At 45.2% G+C, this 23,468-nt stretch overlaps 1 protein-coding gene across 1 annotated transcript; it reads right to left on the minus strand.

The window, feature by feature from the left end:
• Positions 1-444: 444 nt before the first annotated feature.
• LOC146343737 (alcohol dehydrogenase class-3) lies at positions 445-23,123 on the minus strand. The gene is made up of 9 exons (XM_084855695.1): positions 23,036-23,123; positions 17,415-17,516; positions 15,418-15,559; positions 12,538-12,625; positions 10,210-10,429; positions 7,683-7,943; positions 6,428-6,563; positions 5,233-5,371; positions 445-3,970 (listed from the first exon to the last, which is right to left on the minus strand). The coding sequence occupies exons 1-9, from the start codon at positions 23,048-23,050 to the stop codon at positions 3,946-3,948; spliced, it is 1,128 nt and encodes a 375-aa protein (XP_084711821.1). The 5' UTR covers positions 23,051-23,123; the 3' UTR covers positions 445-3,945.
• Positions 23,124-23,468: the final 345 nt, after the last annotated feature.

The raw sequence follows: 23,468 nt of genomic DNA on the forward strand, positions 1-23,468 counted from the left end.
GATGTTTTTTTGAAATGCTTTTCAGTTTCACTTGTGGCTGTTAAACTATAGGGCAAGCAAGGGTGGGGAACCTGTAACCCTTCAAATGATTATGGACTACAGCTCCCATAATCCTGGGGCAGCTGTTCCATAACATCTGGATGTGCACATTTTCAATCAATTAGTGTATTCAGACATTTATAGTACAGTGTTTTTCCTTAATGGTAGAAAAACTATTTAAGTTATTAACAATCAGTCAAGGAAAGACAAATGGTGACATTTGCGGACTCCTCTCCCCCATGAACTGCAATCAGTTTTGAAAAGGGTAAGGCGTTAAAAGAAAACATTCTAGGGGGTGGGGGAAGGCACCATCTTTTAATAAACTGGAACAGTCTAACAGGGGAAAGGGAAGAGCAAATCAATTGGTGACAAGGGCGAATCCCCTTCAATTCATTGCTGTTGATGCACGTGGGAACTTATTTATTTATGTATTAAATTTATTAATCGCACATCTGGCTGGTCACCCAGCCACTCAGGGCGATGTACAATAATAGAAACAGTTTAAAACAATAAAAATCTACATTAAAAACATCGTATTTCTAAAAATACCTTAATCCACCCCAAATGCCTGCCTGAACTTTTTTAATGTGTGGCGGAAGCTCATTAAAAAGGGGGCATGGCGGAGTTCCCTAGACAGGGAGTTCCACAGAGTGGGGGCCGCCACAGAGAAGGCCCTCTCCCTCGTCCTCACCAGTCTAGCTGTCCTGGCTCATGGGACAGATTTCCCAACTTCCCTCCTGATGCATATAAGAGCAGCGGCCCCTGATCTAGACTGGCAGTGCTGTGGCTGGAAAAGGTTAAAGCCCTCTGGGGTTACCCAGATAGCCCTGCTACCTTTCCATGACCACTTGGTGATTTTCTGGCTTTTGTATGTTTTTCCCCTGTCCTAAAAGGTTGAAATGCCTTTCCTAAGGTGTAGTTACTGGCAGCTTTGGTATTTTGGCTTCACCCACCACCGGAATTTGGCAGTCTAGAGCTTCTCTGAAATTGAATTAGCCCCTTGGGTTGAAAGAGGTTCATCCTCTGGGTTAAAGGCTCCTGCACCCATCTGTAGCTGCTGTTTACTTTTTAAAAAATCACCTGCTTTCTAAAAGCGTAAAATAACCACATCTAGTTGGGTTCTTGGTGGATTAGCTAAGGGGTGGACTCAGGGTAGAAGAGCCAAGAGACAGGGTTATAACCTAAACACTAAAACAGTGTTTTATTTAAGGGAGTCAGCTTTAGGTGGTACGAAAAGTATATATTTAAAAAAGGGCAGTATGTAAGAAATTAAGGGAGACTTCTTCCAATACACCATGACATTTGACCAAAACATTTCTTTGTGCATTCCATTAAAGTATAGTGCTCTTTAAGACAAAAGAAATCAATCTCCCATGGGACACAACCATAGCTAGGTGCTCTCTAGGCAAAAAGGGAGCTCACTTCTAATTGCCCAGCTCTACCTCTGAATAGAGAACTCTTCCCGGAGAAAGACAAACCTAGTTTGTGGGTTGGGCTAATCTCATTCATTTCAGCAAAGGAGCATTCTGCATGTGGATTGGATCCTTTTTTAAAAATAAAGAGGAAGTGCTTGCAGTTTTTCCTCATAGTGGAGCTTCCAGGCCCAGACTGGGGTGCAAAGCAAGAGAAAGGTCACAACTCATGAAACCAAGGGGTAGTTTTCTGGGGGATGTTCCCATGTATGTAAGCCCAACCTAGAATCATTACATAGAATAAAGTGAATGCAGATCCATACAGAAGGTTGCCCCCATGTATTGCGAACTAGTTGTATTGCCCTGGGTGGAGGGGTTAACCCATTTCATAGGGCTGAACAGAGTGAAATTCAGGAAAGCTACAGCTCAATCTCTTCCAGTGCTTAAAAGCAGCCAGCAGAGACTATTGTACTGAAATCAGAAATACTGGGTATTAACCCCATCAGGAAAATAGAGTTAATTTATGTTGCACCCCCTTTCCCCACAGGCAGCATGAACAGTCACTGGCTCCTCCAGCCCCTCCCCCTGCTTAGCACTGTGGCCCCTATCCAACACACACCTGTTTTTAATCTTTGAAAAAAGCACTGAGAGGTTCACGCACATCTCCTATGGCAGGTCTGGTTTGCTATGAAGCTTGAGGAAGTTACGTTTTGGAGAGCCTGTTACATTTGCCTGCCTTCATCCCTCAAGGGAGCAATCCTATGGGGATAGGCAGCTGCCTATCCAGTGCACAGCAGGAGGAACACAGAGGGGATCATCTCCTCCGTACTCTAGCTGCCCTGCATTCTCGGCTAGACGGCCGATTTCAGCTGTCTAGCTGTTTGACATCAGGGCAGGGAGGCCGGACAACACATAGGAAGTATGCTACCAGCACTCCCCGCCCCACTCCCGAGAACGCCCTTTTGGCCCCGCTTCACACTGCTCTTACGAGCATGTAGCATGGGGGTGATCCGTGCTGCTTACAAGGCGGCGGGGGTGGGGACGTGGCTCACCAAGGTTGGTTCCCAGAAACCAACCAGTCCTATGGCTATCTAGCCGCTGTCTAGCAGCCACAGGATTGTGCCCTTGTACAGTCTTTGTAGGGTGGGGGGGAGGCAAAGGCCTCAAGCTGTTTTTGGACACTGGAAACCACAGAACAAAGGAACCAACCTTGTTGTTAGCTGATTCTAGACTCCTCTGATGAGAGGATTTTTTAAAAAAAAACTACAAACATGAACTGAGGACAAGAACTGCAAGAAGCCTATCTAGATGCAGAAAGAATTTGATGGACTCGTGGCAGTTTCTTTTTGGGAGTCACCACACTCAGTTTTGTTAGCAAAAGAGTTCACTTACACCTGTTGCATTTGTTCACAATTAAGACATTGGAGCAGCCACAATCAAAGGCCATGTCCTCTTGTTTCTCCTTGCCTTATCAATTTTCACTTGAAGGGCAGTGATTTTCTCCTTGTACAACTGAAGGTCTCCAGTAGCAATACTTTATGCACATATTAACAGCTTTCCTTAAACCAGATCTGAAGTCTGAACCATCAGCCCCCCACCGCAATTGGATCCGTAGCCACTCTTCATCGAGTTGGACATGACACCGTAACTGCATGAATTTTTTTTTAAGTAAATAGCAGGTGCAAGGAGCCTAATCCAGATCAAGACTGCAACAGGGGACAACATTTTGACTGAAAGGTAGAAGGGGGAAAATAAATAGATCAAGTCCCCGCTAATGCCCTTCAGGGTCATGCTGCTTATTCAGGCCTCCATACCTCTCCTTAAAAAGAAAAAGGAGTTGATACAGTTAAGTACATGAATTGTGTCAAGTTTAGTTTGGCCCTCAGTTGCTCAATACAGAGCAGTAAATAGTAGCTCTTGCAAACTGGGCAGAACGTAATCTTGCCATCTAAAATGTTATGAAGTTTGACTTGGTTCCCTGGGCTGCAGCAAGGGTGCAGCCTTTCCTTTTATTCTTTATGTCTTCCACTATATTGATTGGATCCAGGTATGAAATACCCCCCTCAGCCCAGCACATATGTACTTCACATGAATACACTGAAGGGGACAAAACACAGCTGTGCACCTACATACAACAAAGGCTTTAATCATTATTCTCTGCTAGACAGCTTGTGGGTTTTTTCTTGCAGATATTTTAGAAGAAAAAGGAGCTATTGATTTTAAGTAAGTTCAGTCTACAGTTAGTATACCACTAAGTGCTGAATATCTCTAAGATGGGAAATACAGAGACTGGGTCCTTCTAAAATCAGCAGCTGGTATGTGCTGTTACAGAGTGGGATCAGCACTTTTAAATTCTACATTGCCACAGAAGGTGCTCTTTCCGACTTGATTCCAACTACGACTTTTCGAAGACTCTGCTCTCCTACAAAACGTATGTTGAGAAATTACGCAGCATCGTATCGCTACAATGACAAGAGTTCCTCGTTCAGTTGTCTTAAAGCTTTAGGACGCTTCGGATGCTGCAAAATGGAAAGAAAAAGCTCAGATCGTGAATTTAAATTTGTACTTAAATAAGATCAAAACATAATTGATCTTATTTAAGAAAACCAGTATGACACAAGAGTTAAGGTGTTAAGCTTAGAGTAGGGAAACCTCTGTTCAAATCCCCACTCACTCCTGATGACTGTGGAGTCACTGGGGGCCAGTCTAATGTAACTCAAAGGATGGTTGCGAAGATAAGAGAGAATGTCATATATGCAGACTTGAATTCCTTTGTGGAAGGGTAGGATGGCTTTTAAGGGGAAAAAAAGAACCCCTTGCCAATATTTGTTTTCACAATACATCCCTCCCACCCCACAATAGAAGATTAAGGGCGCAGTCTGAAGTCGGAGGCTGCTGAGTATCCAGTGCAGGGCGGGAGAAGAATGGAGGCAATCTTCGCCTCCGTGCTCCAGCTGCCCTGCATTTCTGCTAGACAGGCAATTATGTCTGTCTAGCAGCAGCACCTCGGAGGGAAAGGAAAAGAGGCCAGAGCAGCCATAGAGCTAGTTGTACCGCAGCCACCCCAGTCTCTGCTCCCCACTGCTGGGAACATCCCCTTTTCCCTGTCTCCATGCTCCCTTTTCCAAGCACAGAGAGGTACCGGTGCAGTTGTCTCCGTGCTGGCTACGAGGGGGAGGCCTCTGACCTCCAGACCAGGAAACCGAACTACACCCTGGCCCTCCCCAATGCTCTCTGGGGGGCATAGGATTGCTCCCTAAGGTTGTAATCCTGTGGCAGAATCCCAGGGGCCATCGATACAGTGAATCTCCCTCTCTGTGGGAAGAGTAAAAAGGGGACATTATGGGGGTGTATCAGGGGAGGCTTTGGCCGCTCTGGGTCCAAGGTCCTCTCCTTTGCTGGACCCCACCCCCAGAAACGTACAGCAGAACTTGAGCTGATGTATCAGTTTTCTCTCCCAATCAATGGGAGGGGAAACAAAGTACAAAGCAGCAAGGGATGACAAAAACAAAGGAGTAAAAAACTGGGCCTTCCCATTTTTGCCCTACCGGGCCCTGCCGATTTCTCTGCAATGGATTATCCCTTTGCTACCCTACTCCCGTAAGAGGGCGTTGCCTAACTGCAATCCCATACCTACATAACTGAAAGTAAGACCTTCAGCTATTGGGCAGTATACAACTGTAATAAACAAACAAGGCCTACTGAATTCAATGGGGCTTACCTCTGAGTAGACATGTATAGAATTGCTCTAAGTATATTGAGAAGCAGCAGAAACACCTACCTTTTTCCAGCATGCATGAGTTCAAAAGCCTCGTTAAGTTTCTCAAAAGGTAGGGTGTGAGTCACAAATTCGTCCACCTTTATCTTTTTGGACATGTATTCATCTACCAGCTTCGGTACGCTCTCCACACTTTTCCACCCTGACAGGAAGCAAAATTGTCATTTTCTATTGAGTGTAGCATACCAGCAAGGTGGAATAATAATAATCAGGCAGCTGTAGAGCAGCATCCAACAATAATGCACTCATGCCTATGCCTCAAAAACCCCAGAGGAATTTATCTACCACTGCAAGCCTGAAAGATAACTCAATGAAAGCTGGCCCTTTTTCTGGCATTCTTAAGGACCGTTGCAGCCTCTCCTCCTTCTAAGGAAGGGGTGGGGAACCAGAGGCCCTGCAGATGTTGTTGGGACTGCAACTGCCATCTGTGACCACTGGCCATACTAGCTGGGGCTGATGTGATTTAGAATCCAATAAGAGTTGGAGGGCTGCAGGTTCCCCACCCCAGCTCTAAGCTGAAGAAAGAGAATCGAGTTTTACTACTTAGGTCTGCTGTGAAAATGAAGAACAAACAAAATATGGCTGTCCTTTGCATTCTACATATTTATGCACATGTACCCGATATTTATATTATGCTACAGCCTTGGGATTCTTTGCCCACAGTGCAGCCTTCCTTCCTCAATGTACAGGTAGTCAACTGCACCAGACAAGGGAAACAGACCACGTTCTTCTCCTTTGAAGTCATACTGATGAATTAGAACAAGAGTTATATTCTATTAGGGATGACTTATGGTAACGACTGTAGCTTTTACCTAGGAAGATAAATAATCCAGGAGATATTTATGAATATGTTTGATTAGGAAAAGTTGTAGAATTTCCTTCTCTAGAGGTTTTCTAATGAAAAATGTTTGCAGGGGTAATGATCAAGGCTTCTTTAGTGACAGGATAACCTACTTTGCATGGGGAGAGACTGAAACACCACATGTCCTTTGCAAATTTTACTCCTTACATCCTGATGTATCTGACAGTGGGCTATATTCCATAGATGGCTTATGCCACAAGTTACTCAGCCTTTTAAGGTGCCATGGGATTGTTTGTTTTAAACAGTCATAAGTTTCCATACACAAACAAGAACACGAGAACAACTCCCGACTGGCCCATTTAAGACACCTGCATCCGCGTCCCAGCAGAATTATACCTCCAAAGGCAGTCCCTTTCCATGTTCGTCCAGTGACCAGCTGGAATGGACGGGTGGCAATTTCCTGGCCAGCAGCAGCAACCCCAACTATCACACTCACGCCCCAGCCTTTGTGACACGCTTCCAAGGCTGCTCTCTGTAGGATATGGAGGAGGAAAGGGGAAAAAAGAGGAGCAAGTGACGCAAGCAAGAGAAATGGGAGGGGCCATAGCTCAGTGGCAGAGCACAAGCACTGCCTCAGCCTTCCCCAACCCGGTGCCCTCCAGATGTTTTAGATTATAACTCCCAGCACTCTTGACCATTGGCTATGCAGGATGCAGCTGATGAAAGCTGAAGTCCGAAATGTCTAGAGGGGAGCACCAGTTTGTGGAAGACTGCTTTATATGCAGTAGATCCCTAGTTCAATATCTGGCATCTCCAATTAGAAGGGTCATGTAGCGGGTGATGTGAAAGAACCACAGCCTCTGAGCTAGATGGACTGCCAGATTTGAAAAAGGCAGCTTCCTATGTAACATTCCAGTAAACAGTAAGGTTAATAAGAATGATGCTCTGTGGATGAAAGAGGGATGTTCATGTTTGAGAGATTACCTGTTGCAACTATTTAGAAACACAAGTTCATAGATGGCTACAGGTATTAGTCAAGACAGCTACATGTATCCTTCACGTGCAGAGGCTGTTAAGTGCCAAACTAAAGATGGCCATCCCACTGACTGAGCAGCCCAGAAACATCCCATTGACCATTGCTGGACACAATGCTGGAACAGGTGGATCTTGGCCTGACTGAGCGAAGTGGTCATCTGCCATGCAATTCTGATGATGCAGGCCACTGATGATCAATAATCACTTCTGACTATCATCCCACCCCTCCCTGCCACCCCACACTTTGAAACCCACCAGATGTACACGCGTGGCCAGTTACTTCCCATGAAAAAGGCTCATCTTCTGGATCAGCCTCCATGTGGTTGCGTTTCAGGCAGCAGCCCCTCTTACACTTGTATGTGTGAACTAGGCCTCGTTTACAGGCTGCCATATTTCTTTATCATCTACAGCGGATGGAAGTGTAATGCAACCCTGCTATTGTTTATCTTTTATCCAAGATGGATGCGTCAAAGCTAGCCTTGCCTCACCTCCCCACCCCAAATAAATCTTGCAAGGAGTTGGTGAGACCTCTGATTCATCCACTGCTATCTCATATGAACAATTCCATAAAATAGGCTCACAGACTGTGCTCAACCTACGCACAAAACATGCTTACCATGACACCTACGTTACCGATGCACTCAAATGAGTAATCTACTCCTCCATCTGTCAACTCAACCAGGGCCTCCTGAATAGGATTCTTGAAGTCCTCAGGGCTGATGCATTCTGTGGCCCCAAATTCCTTCGCTTTTGCAAATTTGCCTTTGTTGAGGTCAACCCCAATGATCCGGGATGCACCGGCCACCTTGCAGCCCATGATTACTGCTAGCCCAACGCCGCCTAAGCCAAAGATGGCACAGGTAGAGCCAGGCTCCACCTGAAAGAGAGGATGGCAATTCAGTCAAAAGACTCGGGAAAGAAAGCCACAGAACAGAAGACGACTCTTAAACTGAAACGTTAACAGCACAGATTGCTTTAATACAGGGGTGGGGAATGTGTGGCCTTTCAGATGATATTGGACTGCAACTTCCATCATCCCTCATCATTGCCTATGTTGGCTTGGGCTGATAGGAGCTGCAGTCTGACAACATCTGGAGGGCCACATGTTCCCATATCCCTGCTTTAAAAAATAGGGCTCTTGCAACAGGCTTGCTGAGTTTGCCTGTTCCTAGAATTAATGGGCATCATTCTTTAAATTAGTAACACAAACCGAAAAGAGCTCACTGCTGGCTTTTCCCCTGTCACGTCCCTGTCCCCTGCTTCTCTTCCTAATTCACAAGCAAATGCAACAAGCAGCAGTGGGTGAAACACTGGTGTAAGAGGGCCAAAAGGGCTTTCTGCCCCAGGTCTCTGAGAAAAGGCTAAGCATGAGAGCCTGTCCTGCCTCTTAGCCTGAGGTAGGTGTACACAGAACAGGGGGTGGGGAAGACCTTTCAGCCAGAAGGCTGAATTTCAGGGAAGCAATTAGGGGTGGGTGGGGCTGAAGGAAACAGGGCGGGGCAAAATTACAAAAAAACCCAGGATGTTTTCGCTTAAACCTCTTACTGCCACTAACTAAAAGCCTTAGGAGAGGCACGTCAGCCTTTTAGAATGGGGAAAAAACTGCACGAAGGTGGGAAACCACCAAATAATTGGTGCTTGGGGGAAAGGGACGTGGATATCTGGGGAAACCTGACGGGCCAAAGTGGGACCCCAAGAGGGCCAGAGTGGGACCCCGAGCCCAAGTTTCCTCACCCCAGCACAGAACAAATTATCTGCACAGCAAGGAGTGTCAAAGACACATCCCATTCCTGTTTAAACAAGCTGTACTTTTCGCTTTCAGAACAGGAGTGTGGAACATGTGCAGGGGGATCTTGACCTTAATTCCAGATGAGACATAAGGCCAAACTATACGTTGCATGCAGTGGCATATTACCTCCCCACTGCCAGCCAGCTGTTCATACTTAAGCAGCCTTAAGAGGTTGCAGTCGAGAGCAGCGGGCTACAGCTCTTTCCCTTCCTGTTCATTCGAGGGCACCCTCACCAAGCTGCCTCTCTCTGAGCAAAGCGGGGAATTCTCCTGGGTGGGGAAGGAACTGGCAGTGCAGGGAGAAGAGAGCTGCAGCCGATAAAACAGTAGAAATGGGGAAGGTTAAGCATGAGCACGCACTCTTCCGCTCTCCTTAGTATCCTTCAAGTCTGCATTTCCAGTTAAAACGCGATTGTGGGAAAGAAATGCACAACTGTGTGTTAGTGCAGAGTTTGGCTATTACAGTACAAGGAAACAAACACACGGAAAAAGTGCAGAAAAGGGCAACTAAAATGATCAAGGGGCTGGAGCCACTCCCCTATGAGGAGAGGTTAAAACAGCTGGGATTGTTTAGCCTGGAAAAAAAAGCAAGTGAGGGGAGACATGGTAGAGGTGTACAAAATCATTCATGTTGTGGAGAAAGTGCAGAGGGAGACTTTTTTCTCCCTCTCTCATGGGGGGTCAACCCACAAAGCAGAATGGTGGGAGATTCAGGATATACTTCTTCAGTGCACATAGTCAAACTATGGAATTCGCTATTACAAGATGTAGTGACGGCCACCCATTTGGATGGCTTTAAAAGGGGGTTAGACAAAGTCACAGAGGATAAGGCTATCAATGGCTACTACTCATGCTGGCTACACATTACCTCCAGTATCAGGGACAGTGTGCCTCTCTATGCCAGATGCTGGGAGCATGTGCTCAGAGCATTGGACTGGGACTTGGAGATCCAGGTTCTAGTTCTCACTCGGCCATAAAGCTCACTGGGTGACTCTGGGCCAGTCACTGACCCTCATCCTAACCTACCTCACAGAGCTGCTGTGAGGATAAAATGGAGAGGAGGGGGACCATGTAAGCTGCCTTGGGTTCCTTGCAAGAGGAAAAAGGGTGGGTCTGGAATGTAACAACAACAACAACATGAGCAAGAACGTGCTGTTGCACTCATGTCCTCTTTATGGGCTTCTCATAGGCATTTGGTTGGCTACTGAAGGAACAGAATGCTGGAGTATAGGCGCTTGGCCTGGTCCAGCAGGGCTCTTGTGTTCTTTTCCATATAGCCCCATTCCAGTAGTTACAGTTTGGGCTGAAACTCCCTTGAGAGGAAGAACAATCAGTAAGAAGTCAGGCATCCTACCTTTGCGGTGTTCACGGCAGCTCCATAGCCTGTAGAAATTCCACAACCTAGCAGACAGACTTTGTCCAAGGGAGCCGAAGCATTTATTTTAGCCAAAGAAATGTCTGCCACCACTGTGTATTCTGAGAAGGTGCTTGTCCCCATGAAGTGGAGAACTTTCTTTCCTTTGCACATGAACCTACTGGTCCCATCAGGCATCAATCCTTTTCCTTGGGTGACTCTTCAGAATCCAACAAAAAACAATCATGTGACTTAGGGCTTTTCTACATGAAGCTTTTAACCCGCACTTTTACCAAAGCTTCTGCTTTTGGATTCTTTCCTGGATTAAGATCAGCTCCTTTATATTTTTTTCCCTAGGGTTTTTTTTTCTCTGCCTTTCTATATGTTCCATTATACAACCACCAGGTGGCGCTGTGGTATACCAGAATTGCACAATTACAAGAGATTTGTAGAGCATTACAGAGGCCATTCAGAAAAAATACCGCACTTTCTCCTTATTAGGAGAAAAAAACACAATAATGGTTGCAAAGTGGGGGAGAGGCCCTGGAGGAGGATGACGTCATGTAAAAGGACTCGCAAACTACAGTGAGCGAGCAATCACAAGCGCACAATAAAAGCCTAGTTCAGAAAGGGTCTTAGACACTACATGAAGTTATATGTAGCTATATAAAATTTGTGTGACATTATGGGATGCTTCCAGACAGATGGCTCCCAGTGTACCAACCAAAAGATATTGTACAGATTTTCCTCCTTCATGGATTTTTTCTAGTAAGAAAAAAGGATGGAAGAAACAGTGGGAAAAGATGGGAGGGTTTCAAACAGAAGACAATGTCTGGACCCATGAATGAGGCAGAGTGATTGCACAATAAAAGCCGCGTCTGGAAGCACCCATAGATTCACTGAGGTAGTGCGCTTATGCTAAATGTGTCAGAAAGGAGAAAGCCAAGGGTGTTTAAAAAAACATGCATGGCATAAGGCCCACAAGGCATCGTTGTGCTTAGCACTGTTTATCACACTTAACTGGTATAAGCTGTACACGCTGCCCATTATAGGCAGGGCACACATATGTTCTGCAAGTCTGGAATGTGGTCTTGAGTAGAGAACTTTGATTTACTATGATGGCTGCAGGCGGGGAATGGCATTTTCAAAAGCACCCACTTACAAAACACACACACCACACAAGAACAAACAATACAGCAAAACACTGTCTAATTTCTCTTTTTTAAACAATTCGTACCCACCCGGCATTCTGCATGCAAATAAACCAAACTATGAATTTAAAGGAGGTAGGATAGGTTACAATGGGCTGGTTCACATGTAACACTAAACACAATTTAGCATGATGTGCAAAGCCTCAGCTGAAGTGCTGCTCACTTCCACGTGGCAGGAAGGAGAAATAAACTATGGTTCACTTTCACTGTACACAATTCCTGGTTTGTCGTTACATACCACGAATCATGGTTTAAAATAAACTCTAAGGGTTCAATCCTATGCATGGCTGCGGCATGCTGAGAGTTGTAGGACTTTTTTCTGTCTAGTCACGGATCGGATTGTGCCCTAAGTTTGTTAAGATAAGCCAGATTTATAACCCATGGTCTGAAGTTGGCTTGTTTAGCAATACAGAACAGTAGCCTTCCCCAACCTGGTGTCCTCCAGATGTGCTGGACTACAGCCCCTATTAGCCCCAGCCAGCATGGGAACGGCAGTCCAACACCTCTGGAGGACACCAGCTTGGCCAAGGCTGCTCAGAGCTCTCTGCAATGCAACAAGAGCTCAAGGACAGAGAGGGCTCTCACACTGTGTGATGGGCAATCAAGGAATAGGTGATCACCAAGAAGAGATTAGCCTGCACTGCTGGCTATTTGATTACTGCATTTGTGGCCCGCTGATGCTAAGAGCATTTCTACATAAGGCTGTTAATCACTGCATCTACTTTCGGTTTGGTCACAGAATTGAGATTCGAGCTTTACACAAAGAGCTTTTCCTTTCCTGTTTTTCTGCTACATACCCTCTAGGTTGCACTGTGCTATAGTGGAATAGCGCAAATACACAAGTAGAAACAATGCTACAAGAAATAATACCCATTTACCCTGTTCTAAAACAAACAAACAAACTGGGAGAGTGCTCTGATAAAACAGAAGCGAAGTGAACCTGGAGGATCACAACATTGTCTAAAGAACCCATAAACAGCCATGAGTAAGGAATAACAAGTGCACAATAAATGCCTCATGTAGGAATGCTCTGAGGCATTGTATGTATGGAGAGCCCTTGACTTTATGTAAAAGCAAGAACAAAACACAGAACACCCCCCAAGGGAAGAGCACCAACCTTATTTTCTGGCAGAGATTAGTTTTAGGGTTTAAACAAAACTTGCATTCACCACACTGAGGAATATACAGAGGGATAACTGTGTCTCCTGTAAAACACAAACAGCTTTGTTTTATTTTACAAACTTACTGAGCAGAAGCACAGTGTATTTATTTATTTATTTATTTATTCATTCATTCATTCATTCATTCTTTCATTTCATTTCTATTCTGCCCAATAGCTGAAGCTCTCTGTATTAAACTAGATGTTACATAACAGCATGAAATGCTAACAAAAGGAATGTATGAACTGGAAGGTTTTGTGCTCCCGAATTTTTCAAGACAGTTACAAATTCTAAGCAGAGTAAGATAATGCCTAGTGCAGGGATGGAAATACTATGAACATGGGTGTTCCTGCATCTTTAGAAGAGGGGGTTTAGAAAGTGCAGCTTTCCGAATCACTACACTGCAGGGTTATGAAAAGCTGCCTCTGCTAAAATTCTCTCTATTGCCCAATTATTAAACATGTTTCCTAATTGGCTACCCAGGTTTGGAGAAGATGTATTTATGACCTCCGCAAGTTCCACTCATATATGGGTATGATATTACGACACCCTGGAGCAAACGTACAGCTCCTTCCCATGAGTAGGATTCACACTAACTCCATGTCCTACCACTACCTCATATAGGCCATTGAAGAGCAGACAAGTTACCAATACACATGTTTTTCAGTGCCTCACCTTTGTTTTGTTTGGGGGGCGGGGGTTGTCCCACAGAGAGCTTACACTACAGAACTGTGGTGTAATCTCTCTTTAAGATGGACTGCTTCCCAGAACAGTTGTAGGGTATTTAACTAACCTAGCATTTTGGGTTAGTCTGTTCCTAGCACAGAGGGTATGCTGGCGATTGCATTGTATTTGGATTAAAGAATAACACTCTTGGTCTGCTATATGGGAGTCTCTGATTATATGTGAGCCTATTCCATGGAACCCTTGCAGGACAAGACATCACAAGAACAGTGCAAGTACGATTCCTGTCACAGGGTGGATTCAAATGTCATGTTTGTAACCATTCCCCTGGGATAATCTGACCATATTGGCATTTTCTTCCTACTGGACAAAGCATGTGTCAGTACTCAATTTCCAATGAGCATGTAATGCCACTCAGTTCCAGTGAAGGGGGTGGGTACAATAAATTAAGCAGTCTATCTTCTTGGGGTTAAATGCACATGTAGTATAGTAACTCAACGTGTGAATTGTGGGCAGAAGTTATCAATGCAGTCTTACCTCAGACATCACATCACTAGGTAGCATTAGGCCAATCACTGTTCTCCCAGCCTCAACTCCCTACTCATTGGCAAGGTAGAGATAATAAAACTGGCCTACCTTATAGGGCCGCTGTAAGAATTAAACTGAGCTATCAAGTAGTAAGTATTATTACTGCATGTAAAGCTACCTGATATCTCTACAGTATTAATGCTTAATTTTGCCACCCTGTAATATTGCATTAAGCATCCAAGAAACACATCTGAAAGGGTTTTATGGTCCTGTTCCTTTCTAACTGTCTCTTCCCAGGTGGCCTTAAAGCATTCATGGAGAATGGCTAAAGCATATAGCCCCTGTCAGCTCCTCATCTCCAGGCCTAGTGGTCCACCCAGTGTTTTCTGGGATATCATCTGAGAATGCCAACATGGAAATAACCATTCTCAGAGACTTGGGGCAGGGGGGGGGGACTGTTCTGTGCTACCCCAGAGCTAGTCTAAATGAGCTTAAGTGACAGGAGGCTTCCACTGCCCATTAGGAGAAATGACTTAACGGTAAGAGCAGTTCAATAACAGAACCAATTGCCCAGAGGGGGTGGGGAGGTCTCCCTCTCTGGAGGTCTTCAAACGGGCTGGACAGCCATCTGTTGGGGATGTTCTCTAGCTCTAGATTTCCTGCATGAAGCAGGGTGTTTTTTTTTACCGTGTGTGTGTGTGTGTGTGTGTGTGTGTGTGTGTGTTCCAGAGAACATTGTTTTCAGTTTGTAGCCCTCCTGTGTTTCCGACCACTTACCAAAAAAAGGAAGGAAAAGACTGAATAGTGGCCCAGTGCCTTTGATTGGTAGTGCTAGGCACCCTCTGTCTGGAAGCACCTAAGTTTTACACTTAATGCTGTTCAGAACTGCAGCTCCATGCAACATTTTCAAAAGATACCGATGACTCTAGACCTCCCCTCCCCACCCAATACTCCTTCCTAATGATCTGGTTTGCATGGAACGACAGCCCGTGGGCTGCTGTGCATGAGCAGGAGAGTGCAGGCGCACTGCCTGCAGTGCGCCCACCACCTTCACTTCTACTCAGCCACCCACAAGCAGCTCCTTTGTAGGTTGCTGTGTAACATCCAAACCTGTACTGCTGGCTTGTTGAGGGGCTAAATCCAGCAGTTAACCAAACAAGAAGCCATGGCTTAACTGCTGGATCGTTTAGACCCTAAACAAGCCTGCAGTCCAGGCTCAGACATCATGCTCAGCAACCCATGAATCAGCTGCTCGTGGGTTGCTGAGTTAAAGTGAAAAGTGAGAGCCAGCGTGGTGTAGTGGCTAGAGTGTTGGACTGGGAGCTGGAAGATCCGGGTTCTGGTCCCCACTCGGCCATGGAAGCTCACTGGGTGACTTTGGGCCAGTCACAGACTCTCAGCCCAACCCACCTCACAGGGTTGTTGCTGTGAGGATAAAACGGAGAGAAGGAAGATAATGTAAGCAGCCTTGGGTTCCTTGCAAGAGGAAAAAAGGCAGGGTATAAATGCAATCAATCAATCAATCAATCAATCAAGAGTTTCGCAGCACCTTAAAGACGAATGTTATTATGGTATGCTCTAACAGACCAACATGGAAATTGTGACAAGAGATAGAATTTTCTTACCTGGTTTAAATTTAGTCACTCCTTCCCCAACACTTTCCACCACTCCTGCTCCTTCATGACCCAGGATAACAGGGAAACTCCCTTCAGGATCAGCACCACTCAGTGTATAGGCATCAGTGTGACACACAGCAGTGGCAATAATCTATGAAGTCATGAAAAACAAAAACAATTTGAATTATCCAGGAGCCAATTCAATAGGCATAACATTTTTAGGACTTGGGGGCTGGTGGATTTCTCAGTGCACGCTCGTAGTCACCACAAAATCCCCAGTTCAAATTTTACCTCAGCCATAAATTTGCTAGTTAGACTTAGGTAAGCTGCTGTCTTTTAAAGCACAGGTAAGCAGAAAGTAGATCTCCAGGTGTTTTGGTCTTCAGTTCCCAGCATTCATGACCAGGGGTTTTTTGAAGTTGAAGTCCAAAACATCTGGAGATCTACCTCCTGCCCGCCTGTGTTTTAGAGACCTGATGAGGTGCAGTGGTTACAGTATTGGAATAGAACCTGGGAAGACCTGGGTTCAAATCCCCATTCAGCCATGAAGCTCACTGAGTGACCTTGAACCAGCCACCATCTCTCAGCCTAACTTTCCTCACAAGCTTGTTTTTAAAATATGGTAGGGTGGAAGGGAGAACCTCATACGCTAGCCCTGCGCTCCTTGGAAAAGGACAGGATATAAATTCAACAATAAATCTTTTGGCCACGGCCCATCTGCAATATAAAGATAAGAACACAGGCCTCCATTATGGATAGAGATGTGAAGGCCTGGGAAAAAAAACCCAGAAGAATTTAGGAAAAACCTTTTCCCTCAGTTTTTTTTCCAAAAATCTGGGAAAAATTGAACAGCTTTGGATTATGAAATATTTTATTTTAGAATTTAAGACAAAGTATTTATATATTGTTACCCAGCCTTTACTCCCCCATTAATGATTCCTAAAAACTATGTAATAAGAACACTTTTATAGAAGGACTAGAGATGTAAAAGATCTGGAAATAATGAAGCCAAGGGGAAATATATTTTTTTAAACCTCTCTGGAAGATTCCCAGCATTGTTAGCTCTTTCATTCCTTATTAAAATTATTGACCTAAAGTATATTTTACTGATAGAAGTTCATGCTCAGTTTCACAGCATGTGAGCAGAGTCACCACTGTGCATTCTTGACAGCAAATGTGCATTCTTGACAGCTTGGGTTTTGTTCTATAGAGTCCTGTGTTTCTGATGCTGTAGCAGTCATTTAATGTAGTTCTGTTCTATTCAGACAATAATTACAAATTTACTGAGTTTACTTTTACAAGTTTTAAAATATAATGATAATTTTATGAGCAAACTAAGTCATACATACAATAACTTTAGGAACAGAAAGGCTACTTTATGTTCCTAAAGCAGCCCTCCCCAACCTGGTGTCCTCTGGATGTTTTGGACTACAGTGCCCAGCATTCCTGACCATTGACCATACTGCCTGAGGCTGGTGGGAGCTCCAAAATATCTGGAGGGCACCAGGTTGGGGAAGGCTGTCTTAAAGTAACAAAGTGATCTAAAGAGAGCTAAAAAAATAAGTATTGCTTATTTTTCCATTTTTCCAAAATTAGCCATTTTTCCACCCCACCGGAAAAAATTTTTTACCCCCCATGTTCTCAAAATTTCCAGAAATTTTACATGCCTACTTATGGATACTGAAACAACATTATTTGAAGAATGGCAAAATTATTACTACTACTGGATTTAAGTTTGTCAGCTAAAAGCAATAAGGTACTCATGAGCAAATATTTACAATGGTCTTAACAATTTCTAGCTTTGGCATCCAACAAGTATAAATGCAATCAATTCTATCCCCCCTCCCTCCCAATACACTCACTTCAATTAGAAGAAAAAGCCTTAGGAACATTTTGTTTTTTTTAATTTGTAAGAAAATGTGTCAGGCCCTCAAAGTAGGTTTTTTTTAAAGAAAAAGTCACACACACACACACACAGATAAGCAATATAACTATTGTTGAATTACCTTGATACGAACTTCGTGAGCTTTTGGTGGTGCAACTTCCACCTCCTCAATGGACAATGGTTTGCCTGCCTCCCAGGCAACAGCTGCCTTACATTTGATAACCTAAATAAGAAAGGAAGAGTTCCAAGGTCATGTAACAAACGTTTTGTTCAGTGAAACCAAGAGCTACTAATTCTTGGACACAATCCCAGGTTACAAATTAAAGGCTGAAGTCCACTCACTCACAACTGCTGCTACTCGCTGTAGAAATCTTGGAGAAGGCCTGTCAGAACCCAAAATGGACCTTCACTGGTTAACAGATCGTCACACAGCTCTGGAAACAACTTGCGCAGACATTGGCGGGATGGATGAAAATCCCTTATTTACTTACATCACTGATAGGCCGCCCCGTAACAAAAAGGTTTTCTGAGCAGGCTCACAACATGGAATTAAAACAGATTAAACACACAACAACCATCACACGATGCAGCATAAAAAAAAAAACTTGAACAGCAGAGAATAAAAGGTATACCAAACAAATGTACTAAGCGACACCAAGTTTTAAAAGGCTAGAACAGATTTTTTTAAAGGCCTGGGAAAATAAAAAGGTCCATCTGGTGCTGCAAAGTAGGCACAGGGCAAGCCTCTCAAGGGTGGTTGTTCCACAGCTGGGGTGCCACGCTGAAAAGTCCCTCTCTCCAGTAGCCATCTCCTGCCTCTGCCTCTGAAGAAGTTCTCAGGATACATATACAGAGAGGTGATCCTTTGGGTATCCTGATTCCAAGCCATGAAGGGACTTAAAAACATCAAAACCAGCACTGAACTGGGCCCAGAAATAGACCAGGAGCCAGTAAAGGCGACAGAGCACTGGTATAATATGTTCAAATTGCCTTTTGGTTTATTTGGCTTCAAACTTGCTCTTGCAAATTTAGTCTAATACGCACAGCTATTGCTTTGGGTAGGATTGCTAAAAGTGGATAGTGAGACAGCAGAGGAGATAATGAATTCTTAGCATCTGTCTTCACCACAGAAAATAATGGACAGATAACCAAAGAACTGCTTTTTCCTGGGAGGGCATCAAAAGAACGACAAATAACGTGACACGAAATGGATTTTCCCCATTATGTTTAAATTAGTGAAACTGAATTATGCTGCAATCCTGTATAAGTTTACTTATGAGTAAGCCCCCACTGAGCAGAGTGGGGCATAATTCTGAGTAAATATGTATAGGACTGGACTGTCAGGCTGCTTATTCTCTCAACAGAATATTACTCTATAAACTGCAAAAGGTGATTAGTGGGTGTAACTAACCCTGCTTGCTGTAAATGTGGAAATTAAAATGGCACGCTCTTCCAAATATAACAGACATCAATATAATGAGACAAATTAATACCATCAATGGGTTATGTCTATTCTTACTGTTTTTCTTGGAGACAGTAAAAATCTAAAGGTAGAAGAATTAATAGCATCTCATTAGCATGTCAGGTTCCTCTGTGCAAAATATTGGCAGAAAAACAATGCTCCCCATTGTCACTGAATGGAAGACAAACTGTTCTCTGCAATGTCCCAATTGGCCAATTACTTAAAAGAGTGTGAGAAAAGAGGGAGGGAATGCACTCTCTTGTTCTTCAGTGGTAACCTTTTATTAAGCATTGGAGTAATACAAGAACTGGTGCCATGGCCACATCACATGGATTCAAGATACTGACACAGCTGCCTTTGTGAGAACACAAACATACAAGAAAGTTTGAGATCATACATGCACATCGTATGCTTTTATAATGTAAAAACAATGTGGGGGGAAAAGCAGTTGCAGAAAGGGTCACCAGCTAACTGGTTCATCTCTCACAGGTTGGAAAATGACCCGACGCCCAGTAAAATATTTACTTTCCTCCCTCAGCTTTACACTGATATGTTTCAAAAGAAATGTGTTTGAGGGGAAGATATGGAGTAGGTATGAGTAAATGATTAACGTATTATGCATAAAAGGCTTTTGAGAATACACTTTAAAAAACACAGCTTCTATAGGACGTACTAGTTAGAACCTGCTATATTATGTGGCAATTCTAGCTTAAGAACAAAGCAAACCCTTGTTCTACAATATATGCTGGCTGAAGACTGTTTTCAAGTTATTTCATCCCCAGAGGAGACAGGATATGGTGGTCTACAAATATAAGCTACTGAGACCAAGGCTGGAAAAACAAACAAAAAAAGGATTATTCTCCGTAAATCTTACTTATTTATTACATTTCTATACTGCCCAATAGCCAACATTCTCTGGGTGGTTCACAATTAAAACCTTAAAATGCAGCCTGACATTTTAAAATCTAAAACTGAAATGTTTTAAGACGTATAACTACAGTATAAAACCAAAGTAAAAACCAGCAGCAGTGTAAAGATTTAAAAATACAGTCACAGAGTGCAAAATCAGAAAAACTGAAGAACTAAAATGCCTCGGAGAATAAGAAGGTCTTCACCTGGCTGGCACCGAAAAGACAACAACTTAGGTGCCAGGTGAGCCTCTCTGGGGAGTGCATTGTACAACCAGAGTGCCACCACTGAGAAGGCCCTCTCCTTAGTAACCACTCGCCTCACGTCATTTGGTGGGAGCACCCAGAGGAGGGCCTCTGAAAACAATTTTAGGGTCCAGGCAGGTATATAAGGGAGGAGACAATCCCTCAGTAACCTGGCCCCAAGCTGTTAAAAGATAATACCAGCGCTTTGAATTAGGCCTGGAAAGGGACTGAAGGCCAGTGCAAATCACAAAGCACTGACATAATATGTTCATATCAACCAGTCCCAGTCTTGCTGCCCTATTTTGGACAAGCTGAAGTTTCCAGCCTGTTTTCAAAGGCAGACCCATATATAATGCTTTGCAGTAGCCCAAATGAGAGGTTGCAGAGCATGGATAACTGTGGCTAGGTTATATCTCTGTCCAGATAAGGCCAGAGTGAGTTTATCAGCTTAAGCTAATAAAAGGTGTTCCACACCACCTTGGATTCCTGCACTGAGCAGGGGGTTGGACTCGATGGCCTTGTAGGCCCCTTCCAACCCTACTGTTCTATGATTCTAGTCCACCTGTGCCTCTAATAACAATTCTGGGTTGATGCGCACCCCTAAACTACAAATCTGATCCTTTAGGGGGAGTGGAGCCCCCTCCAGAACTGGCTGAACATCACTTAGCTAGGCAGACAAACCACCCACTAACAATACTTATCTCAGTACTCTGCAAATGAGCACAAATAGTGCGATACATTGATACACTGCATGATACATTGGACTTTAAAACTGCTGCTGAAGACTACACTGAAACATGTTCTTTCTCTTAAAAGACTTTTTGTGAAAACAATAGTAGCATTTCTACTTAATAATTTGTGCAGTAATTACAATCTTATACTATATTCAAGGGTGCTTCCAAAAATAAGGCTTTTATTGTGCAACTGCCCTGCTTCAAATGCAGAATTTTATTGGAGGATCCAGATGTCGTCATCTTCCATTTGTAACCCTCCCGTGTTTTCCCAACCGCTTCCTTCAGCAGTTTTCCTTCCACAGAAAATCTTTTAAGGAGGGAAAGACACGATAGCTGCATAAAGCCATGTGCACAGTGCCATGTGCATTGATGGCACTATATAAATAAAGAATAATAAAGCCTTTTGATTGATAGCACCATGAGGCACCTATCTGGAAGCATCCTCAAGCCACCCACCCCCTTTCTATAGGCTGCAACTAACACTGGGTGGGGGGGATTGTTATTCATTATATTTATATCCTGCCTTTTTTTCCTCTTGCAAGGAACGCAAGGCAGCTTACATGGCCCTCCTCCTCACCTCCATTTTATCCCCACACCTAACCCTGTGAGGTGAGTTAGGCTGAGGGTCAGTGACTGGCCCAAAGCCGTCCAGTGAGCTTCACGGTCAAGTGGGCACTAGAACCCGGATCTGCTGAGTCCCAGTCCAGCACTCTAACCACTATACCACACTAGCTCTCAGTAATGCTTTATTAATGAAATGAAGCATCACATGCTGCAAGTGACTTCGGCAACTTTTGTGGTTGCTGAATTGGCTAGTTAATGCAAGTCCAACTATGCTTGGTTCTGAACACCCAACATTTCCTATATGTAGAGGGCAGTGCTAGAATCTGGGAGCTCATAAATGCAGATCATGTGCTGTGCTGCTCCCCTCCCAGCCTGCTTCACCTTCACCTGAACCCAACTTGCTATCCAAGGGATAAAACTACAGCGGAATTGCTGAGTGTTAACAGCTTGCCAAAGAGCACCGCTTCCATATGGCCTGCCTTTTAAGCAACCACTAGGTTGCCATTTGTGTGAAATGGGCATGAGTGCCAGTATTACGTGCATCACAAAAGGTCTACAGAGAGCAGTCTGACATACAACTGTTTTCTCTTCCACATCTTTTCCAGTCATCCTGTGCTGCATATATACACACTCTGCAAGTTTATAGTTTTGAAAAAGGTCACCTGCATTAAGGAAGTTCAGTTGCCAGGAGATTATACGAAGATGCTTTTCAGTTCAACATGCAATGCCTGCTCTAGAGACCGAAAGCACAAAACTACTTTGGGGGTGGGGGTGGGGGTGAATCTTTCTTTTCTTCTTTTCAATCTGTGCAAACTTTTGCTTCTCTCTGGGCGTGGACTGAAATGGCTAGTGGCAAAATGGAAATATAAGCTGGCCTCTTTCGCAGGCCCAAACCACCAGCACAGACACCATGAAGTGTATGCACTACCACTGGTTTGCCAGGATTAAGCCCAAACTGGGGCCGGGAGGAAGCCCATTAAGTGGACCACAAGAACTGATATGGATTAGAAATTAAGCATAAACTGCAGAGAATGCCAGCTGGAGACGTGTCCAAGGAAATCAGGAGAAGCGACCACTTTTCCCTACTCTCATACTACGTTTATTTCTGGGCCTTAAAAACAGTGTTTGACTCGTCTCTTCTTCCTCCCCCCATTTCTCATGGGAGACCCGGAGGGAGAAGCAAGAAAGAATTTGCAAATACAAAGTCAACTTCTTCATGGACGCTTCTTCAGCGAACAGCCTTCCCCAACCTGGTGCCTTCCAGACGTGTTGGACTATAACCCCCATATACGGGCTGCTGGGGGATTATGAGAGTTGTAGTCTAACACATCAAGAGGGCACCAGGCTGGATTCTGGGTTGCAAGAGAATTGGGGGTGGGGGGGTGGGGAAGCACTCCTGAAAGGCCGCGATCCTAAAACTAAAAGGCTCTTACTCCTGAGCAGGCATGCAACGGTCTTGCGCGGATGGAAACAGCGCGGCAGCTCAGCCCCGGAGTCTGCTTCGACTGAAGGGCAGTGCTCAGCCCCGCGACGCCGCCACAGCACCGCACAAAGCGGGGATGCCCCGGCGCGAGAGCGGAGCGCGGATCCGGGAGCGACCGTAGGCCCCTCCGCGGAGACGAGGCGCCCTGCTTTCAAGCCCGTGACACCGGACACCTCCCCGCAGTGAACGCAGGGGAGGCTTACTTCCGAGTAAAGGCGCGCAGGATCGGGGTGCCTGGGAGAGGGCGGGCGGAAGCGTCTCCCTCCCTCTCCGCGTCCCGCGAGCAAAACCTTCCTTGGTCTCGCGCGCCCTCCCGCCACCCCGAGGAGCGCGGCGCGCACGTACCCCGCCGCTCGCCATCGGCCACGCCGCTCCTTCCACCCGCAGCAGCTCCCGCGAACGAGCCTCAGCCAAGGAGCCGCCGAGCTGCCCCGGGCATGCGCGCGCCCCCGGGAGCCGCCTACAAAGAGGGGCCGGCCGAGGCCCGGCGACGCGCCCGGCGCTCGCTCGTCTTCCTTGCCCGCTGCAGCCGTGCGCCTTCAAGGCCTGCTAAGAGCAGAAGCCCTGCTCTGCTGGGTCAGACCGTGGGGCCGTCCAGTCCAGCACTGTGCTACCCAGCGGCCAGCCGGCTGCCCGCGGGAAGCCCGCAAGCAGGACCTGAGGGCGACAGCGCCCTCCTTCCTGCCCATGGCCCCCAGCAACAGGAGTACGCCGGGGGGCATACTGCCTCTGCTACTGGAGCTAGCGCATGGCCATCAAGCCTAGTAGCCTTTCAGAG

This window comes from Heloderma suspectum, chromosome 5 (genome assembly GCF_057233095.1).
Source record: "Heloderma suspectum isolate Gila_16-S chromosome 5, 16-S_ref, whole genome shotgun sequence".
In the NCBI taxonomy this organism is placed as follows: Eukaryota; Metazoa; Chordata; class Lepidosauria; order Squamata; family Helodermatidae; genus Heloderma; species Heloderma suspectum.